The following is a 24,533-nucleotide window of genomic DNA, read 5'->3' as shown; positions in this document are numbered from 1 at the left end:
TAATCATTTTCATCACCCTCCTCTGGACACCTTCCAGCTTCTCAACATCTCCCTTTAACTGCGGTGTCCAGAATTGGACACAGTATTCCAGGTGTGGTCTGACCAAGGCAGAATAGAGGGGGAACATGACTTCCCTGGATCGAGACACTATACTCCTATTTATGAAGGCCAAAATTCCATTGGCTTTTTTAGTCGTCGCATCACATTGTTGGCTCATGTTTAACTTGTTGTCCACGAGGACTCCAAGATCCTTTTCACACCTACTGTTGTCAAGCCAGGCGTCCCCCATTCTGTATCTTTGCATTTCATTTTTTCTGCCTAAGTGGAGTATCTTGCATTTGTCCCTGTTGAACTTCATTTTGTTAGTTTCAGCTCATCTCTTTAATCTGTTAAGATTGTTTTGAATTCTGCTCCTGTCTTCTGGAGTATTAGCTGTCCCTCTCAATTTGGTGTTGTCTGCAGACTTGATCATCATGCCTTCTAAGCCTTCGTCTAAGTCGTTAATAAAGATGTTGAACAGAACCGGGCCCAGGACGGAACCCTGCTTATGGCACTCTACTTGTCACTTCTTTCCAGGATGAAGAATATGCATTGGTAAGCACCCTTTGGGTTCGTTCACTTAGCCAATTACAGATCCACCTAACCGTAGTTTTGCCTGGTCCACATTTGACTAGTTTGTTTGCCAGAAGGTTGTGGGGACCTTGACAAAAGCCTTACTGAAATACATACGTTACATCCACAGTGTTCCCTGCATCTACCCAACTTGTAACTCTATCAAAAGAAGAGATCAGATTAGCCTGGCATGACTTGTTTTTAATAAATCCATATTGACTATTAGCAATGATGGCATTCCTTTCTAAGGGCACTCCTAAGTCTAAAGTTTAGGGCAGGGCCAGGTAAATAACTTTGGAGGACCACATCCAGTCCACTGCTTCAGTGTCTGCATATGTCAGAAACCTTTTTGAAAATGCACAAAAACTGTTTTATAAAAAAAAGTTTCACACAAACAAAAAAACCCAACACCTTATGTGAAACCATTTGTATTCAGTGCAAGTAGTATTAGAAAATGCAAACAGGCTCCCCCCCCTTTTTTTTTTTGCATAATGACATTTTTCACAATAAATGCTCCAAATGTGAAAATTCTCATGGCAAGTCATTTCTGTTAGTAAAGGCATTTACCTGGGAATCATCGTGCGACTCCTCTGCACAATTCACCTTCATGAGAGCTGCTAGGCGAGAAAATTTCTTGCTGCTTCGGGCAAGATCCAGGCTGAAAAGCTGCCACAACAGGGAAAGGCAGTTTCCTTGCAGGTGCAGAACAGCTAATTTCTTCTGCTTTCTGCAAAAGATGCAGTAACAGTGTAGGGGAACAGTATCCCATTCCTTATCAGTTTACTAGCTGCAAGTCACTTCTGGTGATGATCATACCATCACCGCTGAAGCAGGGAGCTTTGAAATGGTTGAAGAGAAGCTTTCCAAAGCTTTAGGTGCTCTTACTGCCTATTACAGGGAAAACCAGTTGATTCCTAATTCATCTAAAATGCAGACGTGTCCCCCCTATGGCCAGAATCGAACATCCCCTCAGGAGAAGGTTAACTTGCCTCTGCGTCTGTCTGTCTCGGTCTCTGTTTGATGTGTTTATGGGGATTGAATGTTTGCCCTATGTGTGTATAATGTGATCCGCCCTGAGTCCCCTTCGGGGTAAGAAGGGCGGAATATAAATACTGTAAATGAAAATAAATGAAAATGAAATACAGTGAAGACATCTGCCCTTGCGCTTTGCTACTCTGCTGCTGTTGTAGTTGCGCCAAGGGGCAGTTCTGGTACTACTGGCAAAATTGCTAGTAGGAGGAAAAGGGATAATGTTGAGCAGGTGTTTTATGAGGAACAGCAAGTAAAGCGGGTTCGGGAAATACTTATGAATCCTACTGATGAGGAGACGTTTGAAGGCTTCTCTAGTGAGGAGGACTCAATGGAGGAAGATGATGGGTTAACAAAAAGTAGAGGAACTAAGAGGTCAACTCGGGAGCAAGAGTCAGATGAGAAAAGGGAAAGAAAGAAGATTCGTGATATATTTACTGCTCCCACGGAAGATGAAACGTTTGAAGGTTTTTCTGGGAATGATGGGTCTGAAAGTGGGATGGAAGAAGCTGAAGGTTGGACTCAAGTAAATGTGTGTGCAGCACCAGTTTCTGAGGGTGCATCGGGAGACTGGCATGCTACTGGTACACCAGAGACATGGGGAGATCTAAGTCTTGAACAAAGATGGAGTGATTGGAGAGCTGGTGGGCGAGGTTCACATATGAGATCAAGATCAGCTGTGGATAATGATGACACGGCAGAGGCCTCATCATCATCAGACTCTGAGGTGTAAGTTAAAAGTGGAATTGAAAGTGAAGGTCCTTTGCAGAAGGCAAGGTGTCGTTTTTGGGACATTGCTTTGTCGCTGCCTGTTCTCCTTGGGTCCTGGCTGTTCTGAATCCGGATTGATTCCTGCTTTGGTATTCCTGCTCTGGCATTCCTGACTTGGCATTTCTGGCATGGCGTTCCTGGCTCCTGAATCCAGTTTGGCTCCTGACAACAGTGTTCATTCCTGCTTTGGTGTTCCTGACTTGGCGTTCCTGACTTGGCGTTCCTGACTTGGCGTTCCTGGCTCCTGAATCCAGTTTGGCTTCTGATGACAGCGTTCGTTCCTGCTTTGGCGTTCCTGGCTTGGCGTTCCTGGCTCCTGAATCCAGTTTGGCTCCTGAAGACAGCATTTTGCTCCTGGCTTGGCGATTCCGATTTGGCGTTTCTGGTTTGGCGTTTCTGGTTTCCACTGGCTCCTGAATCCGGTCTACTTCTTTACGACGACACTGTTTGCTCCCAGCTTGGCGTTTCTGGCTCCCCTTTGGCTTCTGAATCCGGTCTGCTTCCTTACGACGACAGGTTTGCTCCTGGCTTGGCGTTTTTGGCACCTTTTGGCTTTTGAACTTGGCTTAGCTTTTGACAATGGTATTGTCTGCACTCATTGCTTAAGAGCGTTTGGCGCTTCCCTGACTCTCTGTGCCATAACATAGCGTGGCACTTGTTTCAGTGAACATTTTGGTTACATTTGGACCAGATTATCAAGCTAGATAATCTGGGTGATCTTTCTGTTCCAGTTTTGTGCCTTTTCTTGAAGCAAAGATGTTTACTTTTGGTGGAAACACTGAAGTTAAGTGTTTCTGAGTTCAATTTATCATTTAATAAATATTTGCTAACTTTACTTATTGTGTGTGGCTCTTTAAGAGGAGTCTGTATCGTGACAGCTGCTGAATATGCCTGCCCAATGTGGAATACATCTCACCCTGTTAAAACAGTAGAGTTGGCAGCTCGGATAGTATACGCTAGATATTGGAAAATCTTGGAGGTACCTCCTTTAGCAGAACTGAAACAATATATTATAGAGTTGCTAATGATGGACAAAATAATGATACACTTAAGAGGAGAACCTTTAAAGAACTTTGTTAATGAATGGCAACCAATGATCCAACATCTCAATGTAAAATTAATCTAAAAATGTACATAGAGGAAGCTAATAGAATGAAGGCAGGGAGGAAATGGATATTAATTTGGAACTTATAATATTTTTATATGTACTATTCAGATAGAAGATAGTGACCCCTTATTGAAAATATATTGCCTGAGAAATTATTATGAAAGACTAATAGATGAAAGTATTGCACTGTATGCAACAAACACTTGCAATGTATGTATATTTGAATGAATGAAAATAAATAAACATTATATATTTAAAATCCCCCCCCCCCAAAAAAAACCCAGTAGAGTTGGCTCTTAATGAGACATTCCGCATTATCACTGAATGTCTACGCCCTATGCAGCTGGAAAAATTATACTGTTTAGCCGGTATTACATCACCTGACATCCACCAGGAAGTAGCAGCCAATATTGAAAGGACCAAGGCAGTGACATCTCCAGCCCATCCTCTGTATGGATATCAGCCAGCAAGTCAATGCCTTAAATCAAGAAACAGCTTTCTAACAGAAATACTCACAGGAACACCTCAGCAAGTGAGAGTTCAAAAGTGGAAGGCTAAAACCTGGAACCTCAATCAGTGTCTGAGACTGGATGAGAAACTCCCTCCTGGGCATACAGAAGACTGGGCAACTCTGATGGCATTGAAAAGATTGTGCTCTGTCACCATGAGATGCAGAGCCAACCTTAAGAAATGGGGCCACAAAGTGGAGTCCATGGCATGAGAGTGTGGAAGGGACCAAACAACAGACCACCTCCTACAACGCAGCCTGAGCCCTGCCACATGCACCATGGAGGACCTTCTTACAGCGACACTGATGAAGGTGTATTGGAAAAATATAATACTTGTATTGGAAAATATATATATATTGAATGTAATCATGTTAGAAATAGAAATAGAAAAATATGTAATCACCAGCAGATTGTGTGCGTAGCCTTAAAAATACACTCTGCTCAGCAAAATAACTGTCTACCCATAGCAAGACCAAAGTTCACTGAGTGCCAGAGACATATGTTAAGTATCAACAAGAATAGATAAGCTAATGGACAAGAGACAAATTAAGGCTTTTGGGATGTCAAGATAAGACCTGGCGCCATGAGGGGAGTGCTAATGGCTTTCTGACAGCTAAGATAACGGGGAACTCCTTAATTAATGAGAACCCCTAATGGATGAGATGGGAATTCCAGAGATAAGGCTAATGGAGGGTCAGGGGTCTTGAAAGTAGTCTATATTTTAGGAAAATGCAAAGATAGCTTTTTAGTTAAGTGCCCAGTAAGACTTTTTTGACACTAATTGGTGATTGATAATACCTGTATGACGCAGTAGATGGAGGAAAAGGGGTATATAAGAACTTGTGATCCTTTGTTCCAGTACCTTCGCTTTCCTGATTACAGGAGAAGGTCTCCTTTTTCTTACTGCTGTATTCTCACTGGCCATTGAGAATAAAACGTTATTTTTTCTACAGCCACCAGAACTCTCTTTCTCTCATTTCCTCAAAACCTTTGTCTGCCATTTCAACACCAGAGGCATTCCAAATGGCCAGCTTCTGGTCAAAGGTAATCTAGTATAACGCCAAGTATGTGGAGAAGGAAACAGTAGCAATTTTTATCAGGAAGTATCATCATAGGATGAAATATATAGTCAACTCTTATCAAAAAAGGACTAGAATGACACACCAGTTGTTGAAAGATTACCCAAAACAAGGAATAAGTCCTCTGACTGAAAGTTTTCTTGATAACTGGAGAATATAATGCCCACAGTGTGGAGAACTGGACAGTCCTATTTGTAATAAAAGCATCGGCTGCTTACCTTTATCCTGAGTTATAGGTGGCAAGAGTTATAGCTGACAAAACTAGTTCCAAACCAAACGTTGCTTCAGCTGCTATGGAAGCTGCATCTGCTCACTCAAAGCAGGACAAAGTGTACAGGACATAGTCTTTTAGCTCTGTGGGATTATAGCTCCCATAATACACAAGTAGCATGATCACTAGCAATGCATACATACACATCTTACCCACTGGATATTTGCCAAAAGGTCTGCTTCTTCTGATGAGACAAATGCCTGGAAGTTTCCACCATAGACATGAAAAACGCTCCCACAATAGTAATTGGGAAACTTCTGTTCAATAAACTCAAAGCCTTCTTCAGTAATTTTTTTGCCAAATTGATTTGACCCATATTGTAAGAGACCTGTAGAACATAAGAGATGTAATAACACAGTAATTTATGCTGACAGCTTTTTTCTTAAAAGTATTTATATTATCAATTTATATTTGAATATGTTTAGTGTCCTCTGCTGGAGAAAGCTAAAGAGAATCTGTCTGATGCCAAACTCCATTCTTCTAGTAGAACAGATATTAAGTCAGGCTGGACACAACTGCCCATGGTCTCTAGGGCAGATAGAAATAATCACCAACCAGTGTAACCAAGGCTTGGGCTTACATAAATGTATTCCTGCCATGAAAGCCTTTGACAATACAATCTTTAACATTGTTTATGAAAGACTGGAACACCCTAATCAATTTTTGGGAGGAAAATAATGTTGGTTTCATGACTATTGATTTTATTAATCAATATGGATCAAATATATAGATGAAAGTGTAACTGGTTAATGAGATTAAGAGAAGTAGAATTTCAGGATCAAATGCCAAAACGATAGTTGGAAAGAAATGTTTCTATTCTTAATTAGTTTAATGGTAGATGAGGGGAGTATCATACATAATTTTGGTTATATGTATTTTGTATGTAGTATATAATATGTAGTTTGTGTTTGTTTTGTGTGTGCATGTATACACACATACATATACAAAAACACTGGAAATGCTTTTGGAGAACACTGGGTTACTGTGATTCTTTCGGGCTGTATGGCCTTGTTCCAGAAGCTTTCTCTCATGACGTTTCACCCACATCTATGGCAGACATCCTCAGAGGTTTGAGGTATGTTGGAAACTAGGCAAGGGAGGTTTATATATCTGTGGAAGGTCCAGGGTGGGAGAAAGAATTATTGTCTGCTGGAGACAGGTGTGGATGTTGTAATTAATCACCTTGATTAGCATTTGATGGCCCTGTGGCCTCACAGCCTGGCTTCTTCCTGTCTGGGAGAATCCTTTGTTTAGAGGTGTTAGCTGTCCCTGATTGTTTCATGTCTGGAATTTCTCTGTTTTCAGAGAGTTGTTCTTTATTTACTGTTCTGATTTTAGAGTCGACATAGGGACCACCAAAGGCAGCATTGCCCAAACACGAATCAAGGAGCATGAAAGGCACTGCAGAATGACTCAGCCAGAGAAGTCAGCCATCGCAGAGCACTTCATGAAACAACCTGGACACAGTATATTATTTGAGAACACAGAAATGCTGGACCACTCTAACAACTACCACATCAGATTACACAGAGAAGCCATTGAAATCCACAAGCATGTGGACAATTTCAAAAGAAAGGAGGAAACCGTGAAAATGAACAAAATCTGTCTACCAGTACTGTATTTAAAAACTCTAAAATCAGAACAGTAAATAAAGAACAACAGATCCGCAGATATTAATGTGGATTTGTCATGGTTTGCAAAGGCACTGTGCTGTGTGTTAACTGCAAAATGAAATGCATGAAGCCGATTGGCTGAGCCTGCAAAGACCTGGGGATTGATTTGATACTGTTTCTGTTCTGCTGCTGCAAAACCAGTTTGGACAAGTTTTTCAGTGCTGACTGAGTACTGCTGGTGAAAAGAGAGGAGTGTACTGAGAGAGGCCTTGCTATTTTGAGGCCGGTTTGCTGCTGAGAAAAGGAAAAAAAAATCAGGACTGTATTCTTCTCTGAAGCAGATTTGTGGATTGAAAAAGAACTGGGTTGTTGTATGTTTTCCAGGCTGTATGTGTATATAGCTTCCTATATCTCATGTTGTTAATAAAGACATTATGATCTGACAGGCATGATGTAACGGATTAACCTACCTTACAAGGTCGGTGTACAGGTAGCTTTAGGCCTTGCTTGCAAAAGCTAAGCAGAGCAAAGGGTGAGGAACAACCAGGCAGCCATTACTGGAAGTGCAGTCTGATTGGCTGATGTAAATGGAGAGAGTTGCTTAGCAACTGGAGATGGGTGGAGCCAAGGTGACAGTTGGAGCTATGCAGTCAGAGAATTATTCATTCAGTTAGGAAGTTGGTTGGTTGGTGTTTGGAGTGTGAAGATAGAGATAATTGGAACTGTGTCATTAGAGAGATACCTTTTTGAGGAATGTAGTTAGCCTTCAGGGAAGAAAGGCTGAGAACTATATTGAGACTCTATAGTTTAGAGTCCTGGTGTTAAATCCCAGAAGTGGATTTAAAGGTTTAAATTGTCCTGTTTGTATTTCCTGTGTGAACGAACATATTTCCACAGAATTCAAGTTATAAAACCATTATTTGTAAGAGTAAAGCCTAATCTTTTATTGAAACCACTACACATCTTTACTGTTCAAATACAAATAAACAACAACTTCTTGTTTTTCCTTGCATTAAGTGTCTCGTGTAACTCTCTAAATATCTGAACCCAATGAATATAACATTGGAGGCAGCATTAGTAGTGGTAACGAGTTCGAATTCTCCATATATTGGTGTCAGTGGGTGGTGATCTGTCTAACACATGTCGAGTCCACCATATTTTTGGTGGCAGCTGAAAGCAATCCCCTATATATGACTTTCAGTTTGACCTTCATACATCTTAACCTGTGCTATCCAGTGTATCCAGAATAAGTTTGTAAGAGCTCTTTTAGCCCTTCCCCCGGGATACCATCAGCCTTGTTAAGGCTTGAATTGAATCTTTCCGCACTTAAAGCCAGAATACATAAGCTCAATATCTCATATGGGAGGAGAATTTTGGAACTGGAGGATGAGAGCATAACGAAACAATGATTGATGGAGCTATATAAGCAGAGAGGCTGGGCTCATGGGCCCTGCTCCATTAGTATTTTGATGGGTCAAAAAACACCCAGTTGAACAAGAATATAATTAGAGATCAAATATTTGAGATTAGTGCATCTGACAACTTGCAGGCTAGTAAACAGCAGGGTTTCACTACTTGGTATCCCCTATTAAACAGTGACCAATATTGCCAACAATATCTTTGAGACTTAACATTTGTAATCCTCAGGAAAGCATTTACAGTGTTGTGCTTCCAGACAATGCCATTAGGCTGGCAAGAGGGGAGATGTAGAGGGATCCCAACAACATTCTATTTGTGGGTTGGGGGAAAGAGAAGATTTAATACATTATCTGTTACATTGCCCACTGTACAATGACCCTAGAAACAATCTTTTGGGAGCCCTTTTGGAAGAAAGGGCAGCATGGCAATAGTTAGCAGTTATCTGTGACTTGTTAGCGGATTATTCCAAAAATATAACATTAAAGAATGCCACATTCGCAATTGCAGCCCAAAAAATCCGAATTAAATTTGTAACGTTCACAGCAGAGGCTAGAAATGGGAATAGTTTGGGATAATACAATCAGATATTGTTATTGATATCATGCCTACGGTGACTGTCACTGCTACTGTAATTTTAAAGAGCCAGTTAATAGAATAAGTTTTAATGTTTATATTGAAAAATATATACTGCCCTTTTAAAATTGTATATTATTAGATGTCATGGCTTATGGCTAGTACAATAAACAGTTCAGATAATCTATGCTATACTTTGCAAGCAGACAAAATACTGTACTATTCAATACAAATGTGAGTACGTATGAAGGGTTAGTGGCATATACATAGATTACCATGTACAGTGAAGCAATAGCAACAAGTTTTATTACCTCTCCCTTTAGGCTGCACAAAACTGACTCTTCAAACTGATTGACACCTTGCTCTTGGAATTCCAACAATTTCAGCATGCTCTCAGCTGTATTCAGATATGTAAACGCCTGAAATAAAGAACATTGGAGAATAGACACTTTTGGTAATTGTTTAATACCAGTTCCCGTGAGGTTTTCAGTCAGTAGTCAAATACATGATAGAGGTGTCAACCATGGTTCAGCTTGGCATGGTTCAGCTTGGTGTCTGTTCTTACCACAGAAACCCAGGTAAAAAGGCAATGGAAAAGCCAATAAAACCAGCCATGCCCCCTCATTTTTTCTATCATGGCATTGAAAAAAGTAAAATATAATACAAACAAAATCAGCAGGTTGTTGATGGCAACTGTTATTTTAATTCCCGACAATACCAATTTTAATAAATGATCTGCCATTCAAGAACGGAAAAAGGGATTTATCCAAATTCATCTGGCAAGAAAAATTCAAGAATAACACTAGCACTAAGGTTCAAAGTTTCTCAAATATTGCATGGAATGATTTTTTTGTATTTATTTTCCACCTTCTTCCTCACACAGGATCCAATATCTAGACCAGTAGTTCCCAACTTTCTTTTTTTGACCAGGGACCACTCTCCAACATGAGTACCAAAAGGGTTATGAATCAGTTTTTGGTCAATTTTAGATTTGGTTTGGTTATTTGGGGTGCTGATTCAGAAAACTGCATTGAATAGACCACATTCGCTCTAGTTTCTGATACAGAACATACTGTATGCCATCCTGTAGTCGCCATCTGCCTGTCCACAGGAAACCATATTTAATAATCTAGAGTTGATGTGGTCTATCCAAGGCAATTTCCTGAAACAGCACCCCGAATAACTCCAGGAACAGGCCTAAAAATGAAGACACCAAGGCTTCCAGGTGCCACATAGAACAGCTCTGCTCAGTGGGAGGGAGGAGTCAGGAGGCTTGTTGTCATGCCTTTTGTGGGTAGTGAGCCTCTCTCCTCCCAACATCCCTGTTGCCTCGGGTTTTGCGAGACTAGTCACTCCTGTTGCAACAATGTAGTAATGGTGAGACCACAGACTATAGGTTGGGAACTGCTGATTTAGACTTTCACATCACAGAGCAACAACAAAAAAAGAGGACTGCCATCAAGATTTGAAAAAATAGAGTTTGAATTAGTTAATTGATAAAATAAGGAGAAGGAATACTATGCAGAGTTGGAAGAAGAGAGAAGAAGGAACAATATAAGATGATAAAAGAAATCAACACAGATCCTGAATGATAATCTGTTACTCTTGTTAGAGAAGATGTCATAGTTGGAACTTTTTTTCTTTTATTATTATTTACTATTTACAGTATTTATATTCCACCCTTCTCACCCCGAAGGGGACTCAGGGCGGATCACATTATGTACATATAGGGCAAACATTCAATGCCCATAAACACATTGAACCGAGACAGAGACAACAGACAGACAGACGCAGAGGCAATTTAACCTTCTCCTGAGGGGATGTTCAATTCTGGCCACAGGGGGGAGCAGCTGCTTCATCATCCCTCTGATGGCACTTCCTCACTTCCTCATTCCAACGTTGTAAATTAGTTAAACTTGCCTCCCCACTTTTATAAGCGGTACCTTATTTCCTACTTGATAGATGCAACTATCTTTCGGGTTGCTAGGTCAGCAACGAGCAGGGGCTATATTTTATTTTTAATTGATGGGTGCTCACCCCGCCACGGGCTGGCCTCAAACTCATGACCTCATGGTCAGAGTGATTTATTGCAGCAGCTGTTTACCAGCCTGCGCCACAGCCCGGCACTTCCTCCCTATATTAAAGAATATGTATAATGATATTCTCTCCCCTCTATGTATTTGACAATACAATAGACTCATGTATAGAATTATTTAACTAACATAGCTTCATAACCTACATACTATATCCTGTAATGTTTCCCATGTTTCCCTTCCCTTTTCCCTTTTTTGTTTATTTGAGTTTTTAAAAATTCCTCTTTTAAAAAAAAGAAATAAAAAACTTATTTGCATAAAAAAAGATGAGGATACAGTTGATATGTCCAACTCACCATATAGTTATTGGAGAGGTGTACATAACCAGATGCACATTCCAGCAAGTAATAAAAAGCTCGAGTATAATTCCCCAGAGCTGTGCAGTGTTGAGACAAAGGCACAATGACAGATTCCACAATTTCTTCACATTCACAACAGGCAACATTTTTATCATTTTTCTTGCTCATTCCAGTAAGGAAGATAATTTCATCCATCCTCTTCAGGAATTCCATTTCTGTATCTTCAGCTCTGCCATGGCGAGAGGAAAGGAATGCTCAGTCGCTCTGAGAGAAAGGGTGGTTTCCCATCACAGAACAATAGTTTCTACAGCCTTTATAATTAGGGGCTTGTCAATATGAAACACCACTTGGAAAAATAACTACAGTATTTAGAATTACAAATACCAACATTCTAGTTACATAATTTTTCCAATGTCCAATTTCAATAAGTCTTTATTGGCTTATATGTGTATCGAGACAGTGTAAAATGCAAAGTATATTATACTAGCTTTGCCCAGCCACATGTTGCTGTGGCTTATGGGAATCCTTTGTTGACCAGGTGGAATAGCAGTGAATAGCCTTGCAGTCTCAAAGCCTGGCCGTTTTCTGGAGTAGCTGGAGCTTTTTGTTGTATGAACGTAGAGGCATGGATGAGGGGTTGTGCTGACAAGTTTAGTGTTTCTGGGATGTGTAGTTTTGTTGTTTAGTCCTAGGCCGAAATTTCATTACCCTTTTATATATATAGATAATAGAAAAACAATAGAAAAACTTCACGTTTGTCAAACATTCAATTTGCAGACTTCATTGCAGACTTGCCACTGTGAGGCAGCAGTCAAAATCTTGGGAATTTAAAAGCATGATTACTTTGTCTGGCTCTGATTGATGTTTCATAAAATCTATAGCTTGCAGTGGCAAGTTTGATCTTAGTTCCTGGTAGAGTGGGCATTAGAGGAGGATATGTGGGATGGAGTCCAGCTGTCCTGAGCTGCAGAGACAGAGCCTCTTGTTGCTCAGTAGTCCGTTAAGCCTTCCTCTATGAAGCAGGGATGGCATAATGTTTAATCTGGCCAGCATGTAGGCTCTCCTGTATATGGGGTTAGTGAGCGCTGTAATATAATAGGCTGGATTTCCCTGAGTGAATGGAATTGCCAAGTTTGTTGGCGAACAAGATTTATTGGCCAATCTCTGCAGTTGTTGGTGGTACATTGCTAGCAGTATCTCTTTAATGAGGGTAAATGTCTCAGTGAAAGTTAGTGTATTTAAGTAGTCGCTATCATAACCCAGTTTCTCGATCTTTGCTAGGACTGTTGTGCACCATTTTGAGTGGTGGAGTTCACTCAAGGTGAGTTGGGTCAGTGAGTTACTGGAGCTATGGAAGTGGATATGTAACCAAAATGTTATGATGGTTAGCCAAATGGTGGCCTCTATAGAGCATTGGCCAGATTCTAAACATAAAGCTGCATAGGGAACACAGTTTGGAACGCCAAATAGTTTGTGCAGATATTCTGAATGAAATGATCTAATGGCACTGTTATTTGGGGTTAGCCAAATAGGGGCTCCATAGCGTATTTGTGCTCTCACCTTTGCTTGGAAGACTTGCAGGGCTGGGGGAATATATTGGTTGCCCCTGGAGTAGTAGAACCTCCTGGTGGCACTGGTACTCAAAACCAGTGTTTCTCAGGTGTTTTAGACTTCAGCTTCCAGAAATCCCAGCCAGTTTACCAGCTGTTAGGAATTGTGGGAGCTGAAATCTAAAACATCTGGAGGAGCACAGTTTGAGAAACTCTGCTCAATGCAATCAGTAGTATATTGCAGTGCATCCAGTAAGACCCAAACGAAAATCTCCACTCATGATGGCTAGATGGAAACTAATCACTATTGCTTCAGCCAAGGTATGTTGACAATAGTGTGAAATTCCAGTTCATTGACCAACCTACCCATTAAAGTGTAATAGGTAGGTGGGATCCACTTACTTATTTTTGTATTAACTATATTTCTATCCTAATCTCTCTCATCCCAAAGGAAACTCATATTTGCTTTGATTATGTGACATTGAATATTGCCAATTGTAAGCCACTCTGAGTCCCCTTTGGGATGAGAGCGAAGAATCCAGGAGGGCTCCCAAACTACGAGCCTATGTCTTCAGGGGGAGTGTAACCCTGTCCAGCACAGGCTGTAACCCTATACCCTGTTCAACTGACCAGGAGTACCTTTGTCTTGTCTGGATTCAATTTCAACGTGTTCGCCCACATCCACAGTTGCCAAGCACCAGTTCAGGACATGAACAGCCTCCTTAGCAGCAGGTGGAAAGGAGTGATAGTGTTGGATGTCATCTGCATACATAGGGCATCGAACTCTAAAACTCTGGATGATTTCACCAAGCGGCTTCATGTAGATGTTAAACAACATGGGGGACAGTACTGAACCCTGCGGGACCCCACAGGACAAAGGCAGTGAGGCCGAGCAGGTGTCCTTTCCTTTCCAAACAAAAGCCATGCATAAAAGAAAGAGGCAGTTCCTTACCCCCATCTCCAGCAAGAACTGTGGTAGCACAAAGTTTAGAGATTGCTTTGAATATGCTCTAGTGCACTGTTCAAAAGACAAGAATGCTCTCTATGCCCAAATTAGAGAACAATATTTCGAAGAGCTTTAAATCATGAGTAAAGCCATTTAAAAAAAATGGCAACAATATTCAGAGAATCAGGTTGTGCTAGTTCACTTAACATGTTAGTTCACTGCTTGAACTAGCACATAAAGTGTAACAGGACAAATGTTCAAGAAAAACCACTTCTGTTGTGCTCAGATTACCATAGAGCCCCCCCCCCCCCTATCATAGAAAAGGTTTTTAAAGAAAAGGCCTCCTATCATAGAAAAGGTTTTTAAAGAGCCATGAAAATGCCCCTCCAAACCCCCAAAGTGGGATTTTTGCATGCAGGAGTTAGTTGCAAACCAAAACTTGATGTGGATATCTCTTCGTAACTGATTTTAACTCTCTCCTTTTTTTTTTACAGATTTTCTGTGTACGGTATCAGATGGCGCAGAGACATGAATATTATTCTCATCAAACCTAAAAGAATCTTGCCAGGTGACGTTTGTCTCTATGGTATTTTCTAAAAGATATGAGAAAGCAAAGAGAGAGGACACATCATTTTAGAACACTGCAAAAGGTCTGTAAAACAACTGATATAAATTACAGACTGTGAGATGCAATCCCCCTGTGCTTTCATTTGATTTGGGTTTGTGCTGAAGCATTACATGAAATTAACTAGAAGGAGGTTGAAATGAAACATCTTTGCAATTGTACTGTAGTGGCTTTGTTGCCTCATCAGTGGCATGCTCCTTTTGATTGACATAAGGGAGGAAAGAGGTGGCTGGTAGGTTACATATCTTGGTTTGGACTAAAACCCAGAACAGATTAAATATCCTGCTGGTATGAACGCCACTTGCTCCTGCATCTTGTCAAATACATGATATCTTGCCAGCATAATAATCTATTTTAACATAGCAAGGAAATGCATCTGAAGACCTGTCTCTTCTGGCAGGCCTACCCAGTCAGTTTTAATCATTAATTTTAAACTCACATCCCGTGTTTTAATATTTGTTTTTTGTATTTTAATGTGTATTGTTTAGAAATATGTGTTAACATGTGCCAGGCTTAGCACAGTGGGCTAAACCGCTAGCTGCAGAAAAATCCTGCAGATCAAAAGGCCAGCAGTTCAAGCCCGGGTCGGGGTGAGTATCTGTCATCAGCCCATTTCCTGCCCACCTAGCAGATCAAAAGCAGAAATGCAAGTAGACAAATAGGTACTGCTTTTAGCGGGGAGGTAATAAAAGGCGCCTTTAAGGACATTGATTGGGAGGATGTCTAAGGCTGGCAAAGCTCCTTGGCATGGAAGATGGAGCACCTGCACCCCCACCCCCATGGCCAAGGTCAAACACAGTCTTCAAGATACCAGAAATAAAATGGAAAATGTGTTCTATAATCTACCCTGAGTCCAGAATATAAAGATTATTATTATTATTATTATTATTATTATTATTATTATTATTATTTTATTTTATAGAATGTTTACAATGATTATATGTTTAATTATGTTGTAACCCACCTTGAGCCACAAGTAGAGGCAGGTAAGAAATAAAATTGCTGTTGTTGTTAAAGGAGGAAGGCTCTAACAGACCTGTCTCAAAGATGCTGTTGGATTCATCCTTATCACTATTCCGTAATATTATATTTCTGGTACCTATTAAAATGTGCTTAGAAATGAAATCGGCTCCTAATTTCATATCATTAGAAATAGATTTCGTCTTACAAACACACACACACACACACACACATATCCTCTTTACTATAACCATACCCCTAATTATAATATTTCGTATTTAAAAATTTCAATTTGTACAACAACAACAGCAACAACAACAAAGAGAAAAAAAGGGAAAGGGTAGGTGGTAGATTAAACCGTGTCAAATATTTAATATGTTTCAAAAGTAGAAGGAAGGGGATTAAGAGACAATTATCAATGTAAAAAGTTTTCTTAATGTCCTTATTACATCAAATATTTCTGTTTTTTTCCACAAATCCCATCAAACTATTTGAAATCAATATTTATTTATTTATTTATTTACAACATTTATACCCTGCCCTTTTCACCCGAGGGGACGCAGGTATCAATCCTTGAATATGCCTTATGTATATCTGAGTAGAAAGTCAAGTCCTTTTTAATTCTGTTCATTTCTCGCCATCCATCTTCTATTCATAGTCTTTCTGTAAGCTCTAAAAGGTTATTGGGAGCTCCCCTTCCAATTTTTGCTTGATCATACTTGATTTTCTACCCAGATAGATCAACAACTGCATTGAAATCATCTACAATTAAGAAGTGAGTATTTAATTTTAATTCTTGATTTGTTTTCTCAAAGAATTTTGATTTATTTGTATTGGGGGTTTATATATTAACTATCGAAATATTTTGTATTGTCACCATTTGGTCATCTTCCTTCTTTGTCTTCTTTGATTAGTTGGGTTTGCCAAGCTTCTTTAATATATAATGCTAGACCATTTTTCTTGATTCTATTTGATGTTATAAATTGTTTTCCCTGTCTTTTTTGCATCAAATATTTTCTGTCTGAAAGTTCACACATGTTTCCTGCACCATAATTAAATCTGCTCTAATATTTTCCAGATATTGTACTATTTTATGTCTTTTATTAGTTGAGTTCAATCTATTTATATTAATTGAGATTATTTCCTCATTATGGAGATATTGGAAGAGTTTCTCCAGATTCGCCATTTCCTAAACATTGACCTTGATCTCTGCCATTTGTGAACATTCAATCAATCAATTACAATATTTTTTTAAAAATAGATCAAGTGAAATTCAATTGGAGACAAATTGAAGGAGACGACCTTCTCAGTTGTGTCCTCCCAGTTCTGGAATGCCTTTCCAAGGAAAATTAGGCTGACCCCCACCCTCCAATATTTTCAGTCCAACCTAAAAACTTGGTTCCTTAATCATGCTTTCTAATAGATATAGAGCCCAAAAAGTTCAAATTGTAGACCCATTAGTTTTCTCACTGAAAGCACTTTATATGACCGGTTGCATGTTATTCGTTTTATGTCTATGATTACCATAACATTTTATTGATGTTTATTTTAGGCTTGATCGATTTTACTGTATTGTTATGTATTAATGATGTGAATTATGTTTTCCTTTGATATTGATGTATCTGTATTTATTACACCGTATGTACTGTTACATTACGAGTGCTTTGTAAGCCCCCTGAGTCCCTTTTGGGAGATGGTGGCGGGGTAGAAATAAATTATTATTATTATTATTATTATTATTATTATTATTACAGTAGAGTCTCGCTTATCCAACATAAACAGACTGGCAGAACGTTGGATAAGTGAAAATGTTGGATAATAAGAAGGGATTAAGGAAAAGCCTATTAAACTTTAAATTACATTATGATTTTACAAATTAAAAACCAAAACATATTTTACAACAAATTGACAGAAAAAGCAGTTAAATACATGGTAACATTATGTAGTAATTACTGTATTTACGAATTTAGCACCAAAACATTGACTACAAAAAAACAGACTACTAAAAGGCAGACTGCGCTGGATAATCGAGAACGTAGGATAAGCAAATGTTGGATAAGCAAGACTCTACTGTATTATTATTAATTCTAAGCATGGACATTTTACAGATATGTAAAAAAATGAAGTGCTCTGGGATACAAGAAGTCTTAAATGAGATGACAATTTATAGACTTTACTTGCAGACTGATAAAGCAAAGGGAGTTTTAAAAGGTGTAAATTGTTAAATAATATATGCCAAATATTTTTTATAAAAACCCTTTAATTTGTAAATATGCTTGGGAAGTGGCTTTAACTTGAGGAAGGAACAAATTAGTAAAGATTAAAACAAAGGATAATGGACAACGTAGAAATATAAAAGAAAATTATAATGAAATAATAAAATGACTTTAATAAAGAAGATTTTTCTCCAATAGCTATCTACATATTAAAGAGATTAGCCTACCCCTGCGCCTTGTACTTCTAAATTCGTCCCAGTGATCAGAAGCAAGGGTGTCTAAAGTGGAGGAAAGAGAAACAAATAGAAATATATGTTTACCTTTCTATCATTAAAGATAATTATGCTTTCGAGCATCTGGCTGTAAATACAACACACATACACACATACATATATACAGGTAGTGCCCAAAATATGAACAAGATTGGTTCTGCAGGTTTGTTCTTAATTTGTATGTAAGTCAGAACAGGTACATTTTTTAAGTGTAACTCCAGCCAAATCTATAATATACATATATGCTCTGGATAGCATAGGGAAGTGTTAATACTCCTGTGGTGTTTGTTTTTCCATCTGTGCTTCTATTCAGAAGACTTCACCTCACTTTCTGTCCCTGTGATCATTGGATTTTGAAAAATTTGGCTTGTTGTGGAAACAATTATTGATGATAAAGCTTCAATTGAGACACCTTTTCCCCATGATAATTTTTTCAGGAGTGAATTTCCCAACCGAGGGGTAGATTTCTCTCACTTCTTGCTGTCACATCCCCATTTTCAACCATGAGTCATTTGTAACTCAGATGTTTGTAATCCGGGGACTGCCTGTATATATTTAGGTACCCTGCAATGCCTGGGTTAGGTCTTTTGTAATGCTATTTATAAGAAATATTCATTGCTCGCTTTTGTTTTTATGAAGTCTCACATTGGAAACTCCCAACATCATGAGTCAACACCCCCCCCCCCCCAAAAAAAAAAACTCCAGTAGAATTCAAAGCTGGTCATGTTGGGTCTGTGTGCCAAGTTTGGTTCAGATCCATTCATCGGAATTTGTTTTCCAGATCTCACAAATCACCATCTTCTTTTGGAATTATAGTTATGTTAGTGTTATTCATGGATCAGGTATGTACCTGACACAGAATGCAGTGTCTGTTGTAAAGGTATCATTAGCTGACCCCCGGTGCCAGCAGGACTACTGATTTGAAGGTTGGTTTGTTGACCTGAAGGTTGCCGGTTCAAATCCGGGGAGAAAATGAGTGAGCTCCCTCTGTCAGCTCCAACTCCCCATGTGGGGACATGAGTGAAGCCTCCCACAAGGATGGTAAAAATATCAAACTTCTAGGCATTATTTGGGCAACGTCCTTGCAGATGGCCAATTCTCTCACATGAGAAGTGACTTGCAGTTTCTCAAGTCACTCCTGACACGATAAAAAAGCTGATATTTAAAAGATTTATAGTCTCAAGCTAAAAGCCCATTTGGGTATGGCGCTTTCCCAAACTTGTCTTTATTGCCTCCACAGGGTTTTTTTTTAAAAAACTGGTTTTCTTATTAATTTTAACTGATTAACCAAATCCCCATGAATATCCATTGAAATGTATCTGTCTTGAGTGTCCACTGAAGTTTATCGATGGAGCCTGATTTCTACATTGTTTTGCGTTATGGAACTACTCTTCATGATTCACTTTTAAAAAAAGTTTCAAACCCCCCCCCTCGAATTTTTTTTTCTGGCTATGGTCCTGTTTATATATTTTTCCATTGAAAGCTGAAATTATTTATAGACGTAAATGAAATATTTTACCACCACTTGATTCCAGCACAGTTGCCTTAGTACCACGCCTGGAGGTGGGAAGAGAGAAGCATTTATATGCTGTAAAAGAAACAGTTTAAGAGAAAGTTAATCAACATCATCAAAGCAATTTTATCAAAAGACAATGACCAACAGCTTGAAAAACTGATCAGACATTACTATCATATTGGTTCATCTCTTTGATTAGGAATATCGAATAAGTCTAGGGAAGCACCTATATATCTATCTTCAAGCCTAGAAAATTCACAGAAGCAGTGGAGAGTAATAAAGTTAAATTTATTTATTTATTTTATTTATTTCCAATATTTCTATCCCATCCTTCTCAACCGAAGGGACTCAGAGCGGCGTACAATTGGCAACAATTCAATGCCAATACATCATTAAAAACAACAACATATAAAAATATATTACAACCAATTAAACACAGTATAAAATATAAAACATGAAACATATGCTTAAAATCCATTCGTCCAATATCCTCCAACTTTATCCATATAACAGTCTGGGTCATCTTTATCATTTAGTCGTTAAAAGCCTGGACACATAGCCATGTTTTTAAGGCTTTTCTAAAATTCAAAAGGGTTGGGGCTTGCCGTATATCTCTGGGGAGGGTGTTCCACAGCCGGGGAGCCACCACCGAGAAGGCCCTGTCCCTCGTTCCCACCAGCCGCGCTTGTGAGGCAGGCAGGACTGAGAGCAGGGCCTCTCCAGATGACCTCAGGGATCTTCCTGGCTCATAGGAGGAGATGCGTTCGGACAAGTAGATTGGGCCAGAACCGTTTAGGGCTTTATAGGTCAAAACCAGCACTTTGAATTGGGCTCGGTAGCATATCGGCAGCCAGTGGAGCTGGCTTAACAAGGGGGTGGTACGCTCCCTGTAAGCCGCCCCCGTTATTAGTCTGGCTGCCGCCCGTTGTACTAGTTGGAGCTTCCGGGCCGTCTTCAGAGGCAAACCCACGTAGAGAGCGTTGCAGTAGTCCAAACGGGATGTAACCAGAGCGTGGACCACCATGGCCAAGTCAGACCTCCCAAGGAACAGGCACAGCTGGAGCACAAGTCTTAGTTGTGCGAAGGCTCCCCTGGCCACCGCTGAGACCTGGGGCTCCAGGCTCAGCGATGAGTTCAGGAGAACCCCCAGACTGCGAACCTGTGTCTTCAGGGGGAGTGTGACCCCATCCAGCACAGGCTGTAACCCTATTCCCTGTTCAGCCTTCCGACTGACCAGGAGGACCTCTTTCTTGTCTGGATTCAATTTCAATTTGTTCGCCCTCATCCAGTCCGACACAGCGGCCAGACACCGGTTCAGGACCTGGACCGCCTCCTTAGTGACAGGTGGGAAGGAGGGACAGAGCTGGACATCATCTGCGTACAGATGACACCGGACTCCGAAACTCCGGATGATCTCTCCCAGTGGCTTCATGTAGATGTTAAACAACATGGGGGACAGTACTGACCCCTGTGGGACCCCACAAGTCAATGGTTGTGGGGCTGAGCAGGTGTCCCCCAAGGACACCATCTGGGACCGACCCTCCAGGAAGGACCGGAGCCACTGCAAAACAGTACCTCCGAGCTCCATCCCGGCAAGGCGCCCCAGAAGGATACCGTGATCGACGGTATCAAAGGCCGCTGAGAGGTCCAGCAGAACCAGCAGGGACACACTCCCCCTGTCCAGCTCGCGGTGAAGATCATCGACTAAGGCAACCAAGGCTGTCTCGGTACCATGCCCCTGACAGATTATGGTTGCACTCTGGGTTTCTTTTTTTTTTAGAGCAGTCCAAGACAAAAGTACACATTTGTGAACATACATACAAACACATGCTATCATACACTTTTTTCTTCACCTGTGCAGAAATAAAAGTGAGGGGATGAAGGTTGAGGCACCAGTACAGTTACTGTTCTCTGTCTGGTGGGCCTGTCCAAAGTATTGCAAACAAGCAAGATGTTTTGCTACAGAAAGCCTAGTTTTTTAACTCATTGGGACTTCTTAGAAAAGAGTTTTGATCCACATTGATCTAGACAGCAGAGAGAGGAGGGGATAATGATGCTGCATAGGCAATTTGGCCAATAAGCATTCAGGATACTGTTTCATGATCTGTGCGGAGGCCACAAGGAGGTGCTAGACAGAGGATAGTCCATTTTAGTGGGGATGGGGGTTGAAGGAGTTAAACAATTTCCCCGTTTTCCTGTTATTCCCCCCACCCATGTTGCTGTCGTTGAAACAACCACAGTTCATGATATGGGAAGGGGGCGAGATAATAAGCGAAAATAACCCCCTCCCCATCAAATAGACTATCCATCTCTGTCTAGGCCGCCTTTTGGGGTCCGCCCCAATAATGAAGCAGTACCGCAAATGTGAATAGATCAATAGGTACCACTCTGGTGGGAAGGTAATGGCGCTCCATGCAGTCATGCCGGCCACATGACCTTGGAAGTGTCTACGGACAATGGTGGCTCTTCGGCTTAGAAATGGATACGAGCATCAACCCCCAAAGTCAGACACGTCTAGACTTAATGCCAGGGGAAAACCTTTACCCTTTACCTCACTATTGATTCTTTATATCAGACAGGCATGCCCTCTTTTTTAAAGGTACTGTGTTCTAAATATATATCTATTCATGCATTTATTTAACAGTATTTATTTAAATATTACCTCCTGTCCCACATAGGCTCCTGGAATGATGAACATATATAAAATGAATAAAACAATACAAAGATACAAAAACTTTTTTTAAAAATCCCTAATAAGCTATTTAAAAACCATTCCAGTTCTGGTGGCACAACCAGGTGTAAAGATCTCCTCATTAGCAGAGAGTTTGGGGTTATTACGTTGGCCAACAAGCTGATGCACATTAAAATAAGATGCTCAAAATATGACCACGAGGGTAGCAGTATGGAGCTCTGAGTGGCAGGACTCAGAAAAGGGATGACATGCCTGGAGAAAACCTTGAAGGGTTTTAATGAGCAGAGGAGTTCAGCCCCAGGCCTTCTATTCATTCACCAGGATAACTTGTCACTGACTCACTTTTAGTTGGTGTCAATCCTTTGGCTGACTTTGGGTAGGACAGACCTCCTGGCTATGTAATCTGGGGCCCATTTTTTCAGAATAAGTGCAGCTGCGCTGGTGTGCGGCCATCACAGTAGCTGAGGGCAGGCTACTACTTGGGGCAATGAAGAGGACAGGGAGATGGAAATAGGAATATACACTAGGTACATCTGGCTGTAGTTGGTCATTGGCAAACACTAACAGATTTTTAATGTATTGTACATTTAAGTCTAATGGGGACCAGATACAGCAGTGCAGAAAGGGGCATGGGGACACATACACAATACACATACAGGGACAGGTATTGGTGGCATGAGCGGTGCAAGCCTTGGCCTGTCCATTTAAAAGTACCTGTCTGGTATAAAGATTATTCACATGAGCCCATATTTTGTTTTCGTGTTTCATGAAATCACATGGAGATTGTGAGCATAGAGAAAATTATATAAATTAGACTGCCATCTTGGCCTCTCTGAAGATTTGCCCCAGTTTCAAAGCTAGACAACCAACAGGAAAGGCATTCTCTCACAGAAAAATAAACCAATTTTATATATGACTGCAGATTGGGAATTGCCTCAATTTTAAAGGCAGGGCTTTTACATCTAAAAATATTAAAATGACCTTGAAAGACACAAGAGCAAACTTATAGCTGTCTGGTACCTTCTCCCTCCCCCTTGGAAGTTTAGGGGCCCTTCTACGTTGTTGTTGTTGTTGTTTATTCGTTCAGTCTGACCATATAGTGCAGTGTGAATCTGATAGTAGACTTACCATCACATCACAATACAACACCTCTTCAATGATTCTCCATCCCCATCCAGAGAGGTGTCATTTTTGCATTTTTGCATTTGCTCAAAATGTAAATTATTTAAAATGTTTCTTCACAAAAGTACTTTCCCCCTTTGTGAAGGCAGGCATACATACAGCAGAAACAACAGGGCAGGTTGCTTGATCAAAGACATCGACACGGCTACTTCACAGACAGCACTTGTATTTTCCAGTACTGTGCATTTTACATTCACATAAATGCAGACCTTTTCTCAGAGACCGAAGAAGAAGAAGAAGAAGAAGAAGAAGAAGAAGAAGAAGAAGAAGAAGAAGAAGAAGAAGAAGAAGAAGAAGAAGAAGAAACACCACCACCACCACCACCACCACCACCACTACCTGGGACCAGATCATGTTGAGCATATATTTTTGAGGAACTCTTGTATAAAAGGTCTCTAATATTCTAATGGGTCGCTTTTCAGAATCACTTGTTTGGCATTTATTCTGATTACTTTTCTGATTGCATGAAAACTTTTATCTGCTTAAGAATTGCCCTGGCTGAGCTAAAAACATGAATCCTTCAGAAGGATCAAGTTTGGGATTCACGTGCCTGTTAGAAAGTTCATACAGTGTGCTCCTTATCATGGTGTAACATGACATGACGAAATAAAACTGATGAAAAGTACAAAAGCGGATAGCTGTCTGGAGATGGAGTTTTTTTCAGAGCTACCTGCCTCCATGGCCCCAGCTGGTAAAATAAACCTGTGGGTAGTTGTATATTTTCCAGGCTATCTGGCCATGTCCCAGAAGTATTCTCTCTTGAGGTTTCGCCCACATCTGTGGCAGGAATCCTCAGAGGTTGTGAAGTACAGTAGAGTCTTGCTTATTCAACATAAATGGGCTGGCAGAATGTTGGATAAGTGAAAATGTTGGATAATAAGGAGGGATTAAGGAAAAGCCTAATAGATGTCAAATTACATTATTATTTTACAAATTAAGCACCAAAACATCATATTTTACAACAAATCGACAGAAATGTAATACACGATAATGATATGTAATAATTACTGTATTTACAAATTTACTACCAAAACTTCGCAATGTATTGAAAAATTGACTACAAAAACATTGACTACTAAAAGGCAAACTACGTTGGCTAATACAGTGTTGAATTATGGTTGTATGTGTATGAAATGTAAATCAAGTGTTTTCTGCTGTTGTGGAAAAGTGTGTGTTTCAGCAATGAAACAGTTAACAG

General features: G+C 40.1%; 1 protein-coding gene across 2 annotated transcripts in view; it reads right to left on the bottom strand.

Annotated features, from left to right (window-relative positions):
* adcy10 (adenylate cyclase 10) overlaps positions 1 to 24,533 on the bottom strand; it is a 97,837-nt gene that overhangs the window by 16,811 nt on the left and 56,493 nt on the right. For both annotated transcript variants that reach the window (XM_062977814.1, XM_008119652.3), the window contains 7 exons: positions 19,465 to 19,533; positions 17,901 to 17,951; positions 14,423 to 14,465; positions 11,374 to 11,605; positions 9,296 to 9,403; positions 5,532 to 5,707; positions 1,180 to 1,339 (listed from right to left, as the gene is read on the bottom strand). In XM_062977814.1, the coding sequence (XP_062833884.1) occupies positions 1,180 to 1,339; positions 5,532 to 5,707; positions 9,296 to 9,403; positions 11,374 to 11,605; positions 14,423 to 14,465; positions 17,901 to 17,951; positions 19,465 to 19,533 (839 nt within the window). The remainder of the gene's footprint in view (positions 1 to 1,179; positions 1,340 to 5,531; positions 5,708 to 9,295; positions 9,404 to 11,373; positions 11,606 to 14,422; positions 14,466 to 17,900; positions 17,952 to 19,464; positions 19,534 to 24,533) is intronic.

The sequence above is a fragment of the Anolis carolinensis genome, chromosome 4 (assembly GCF_035594765.1).
Source record: "Anolis carolinensis isolate JA03-04 chromosome 4, rAnoCar3.1.pri, whole genome shotgun sequence".
Taxonomy (NCBI): domain Eukaryota; kingdom Metazoa; phylum Chordata; class Lepidosauria; order Squamata; family Dactyloidae; genus Anolis; species Anolis carolinensis.
The sequence above is the reverse complement of the archived record's forward strand: the minus strand, read 5'-3'. Positions and strand labels throughout refer to the sequence as shown.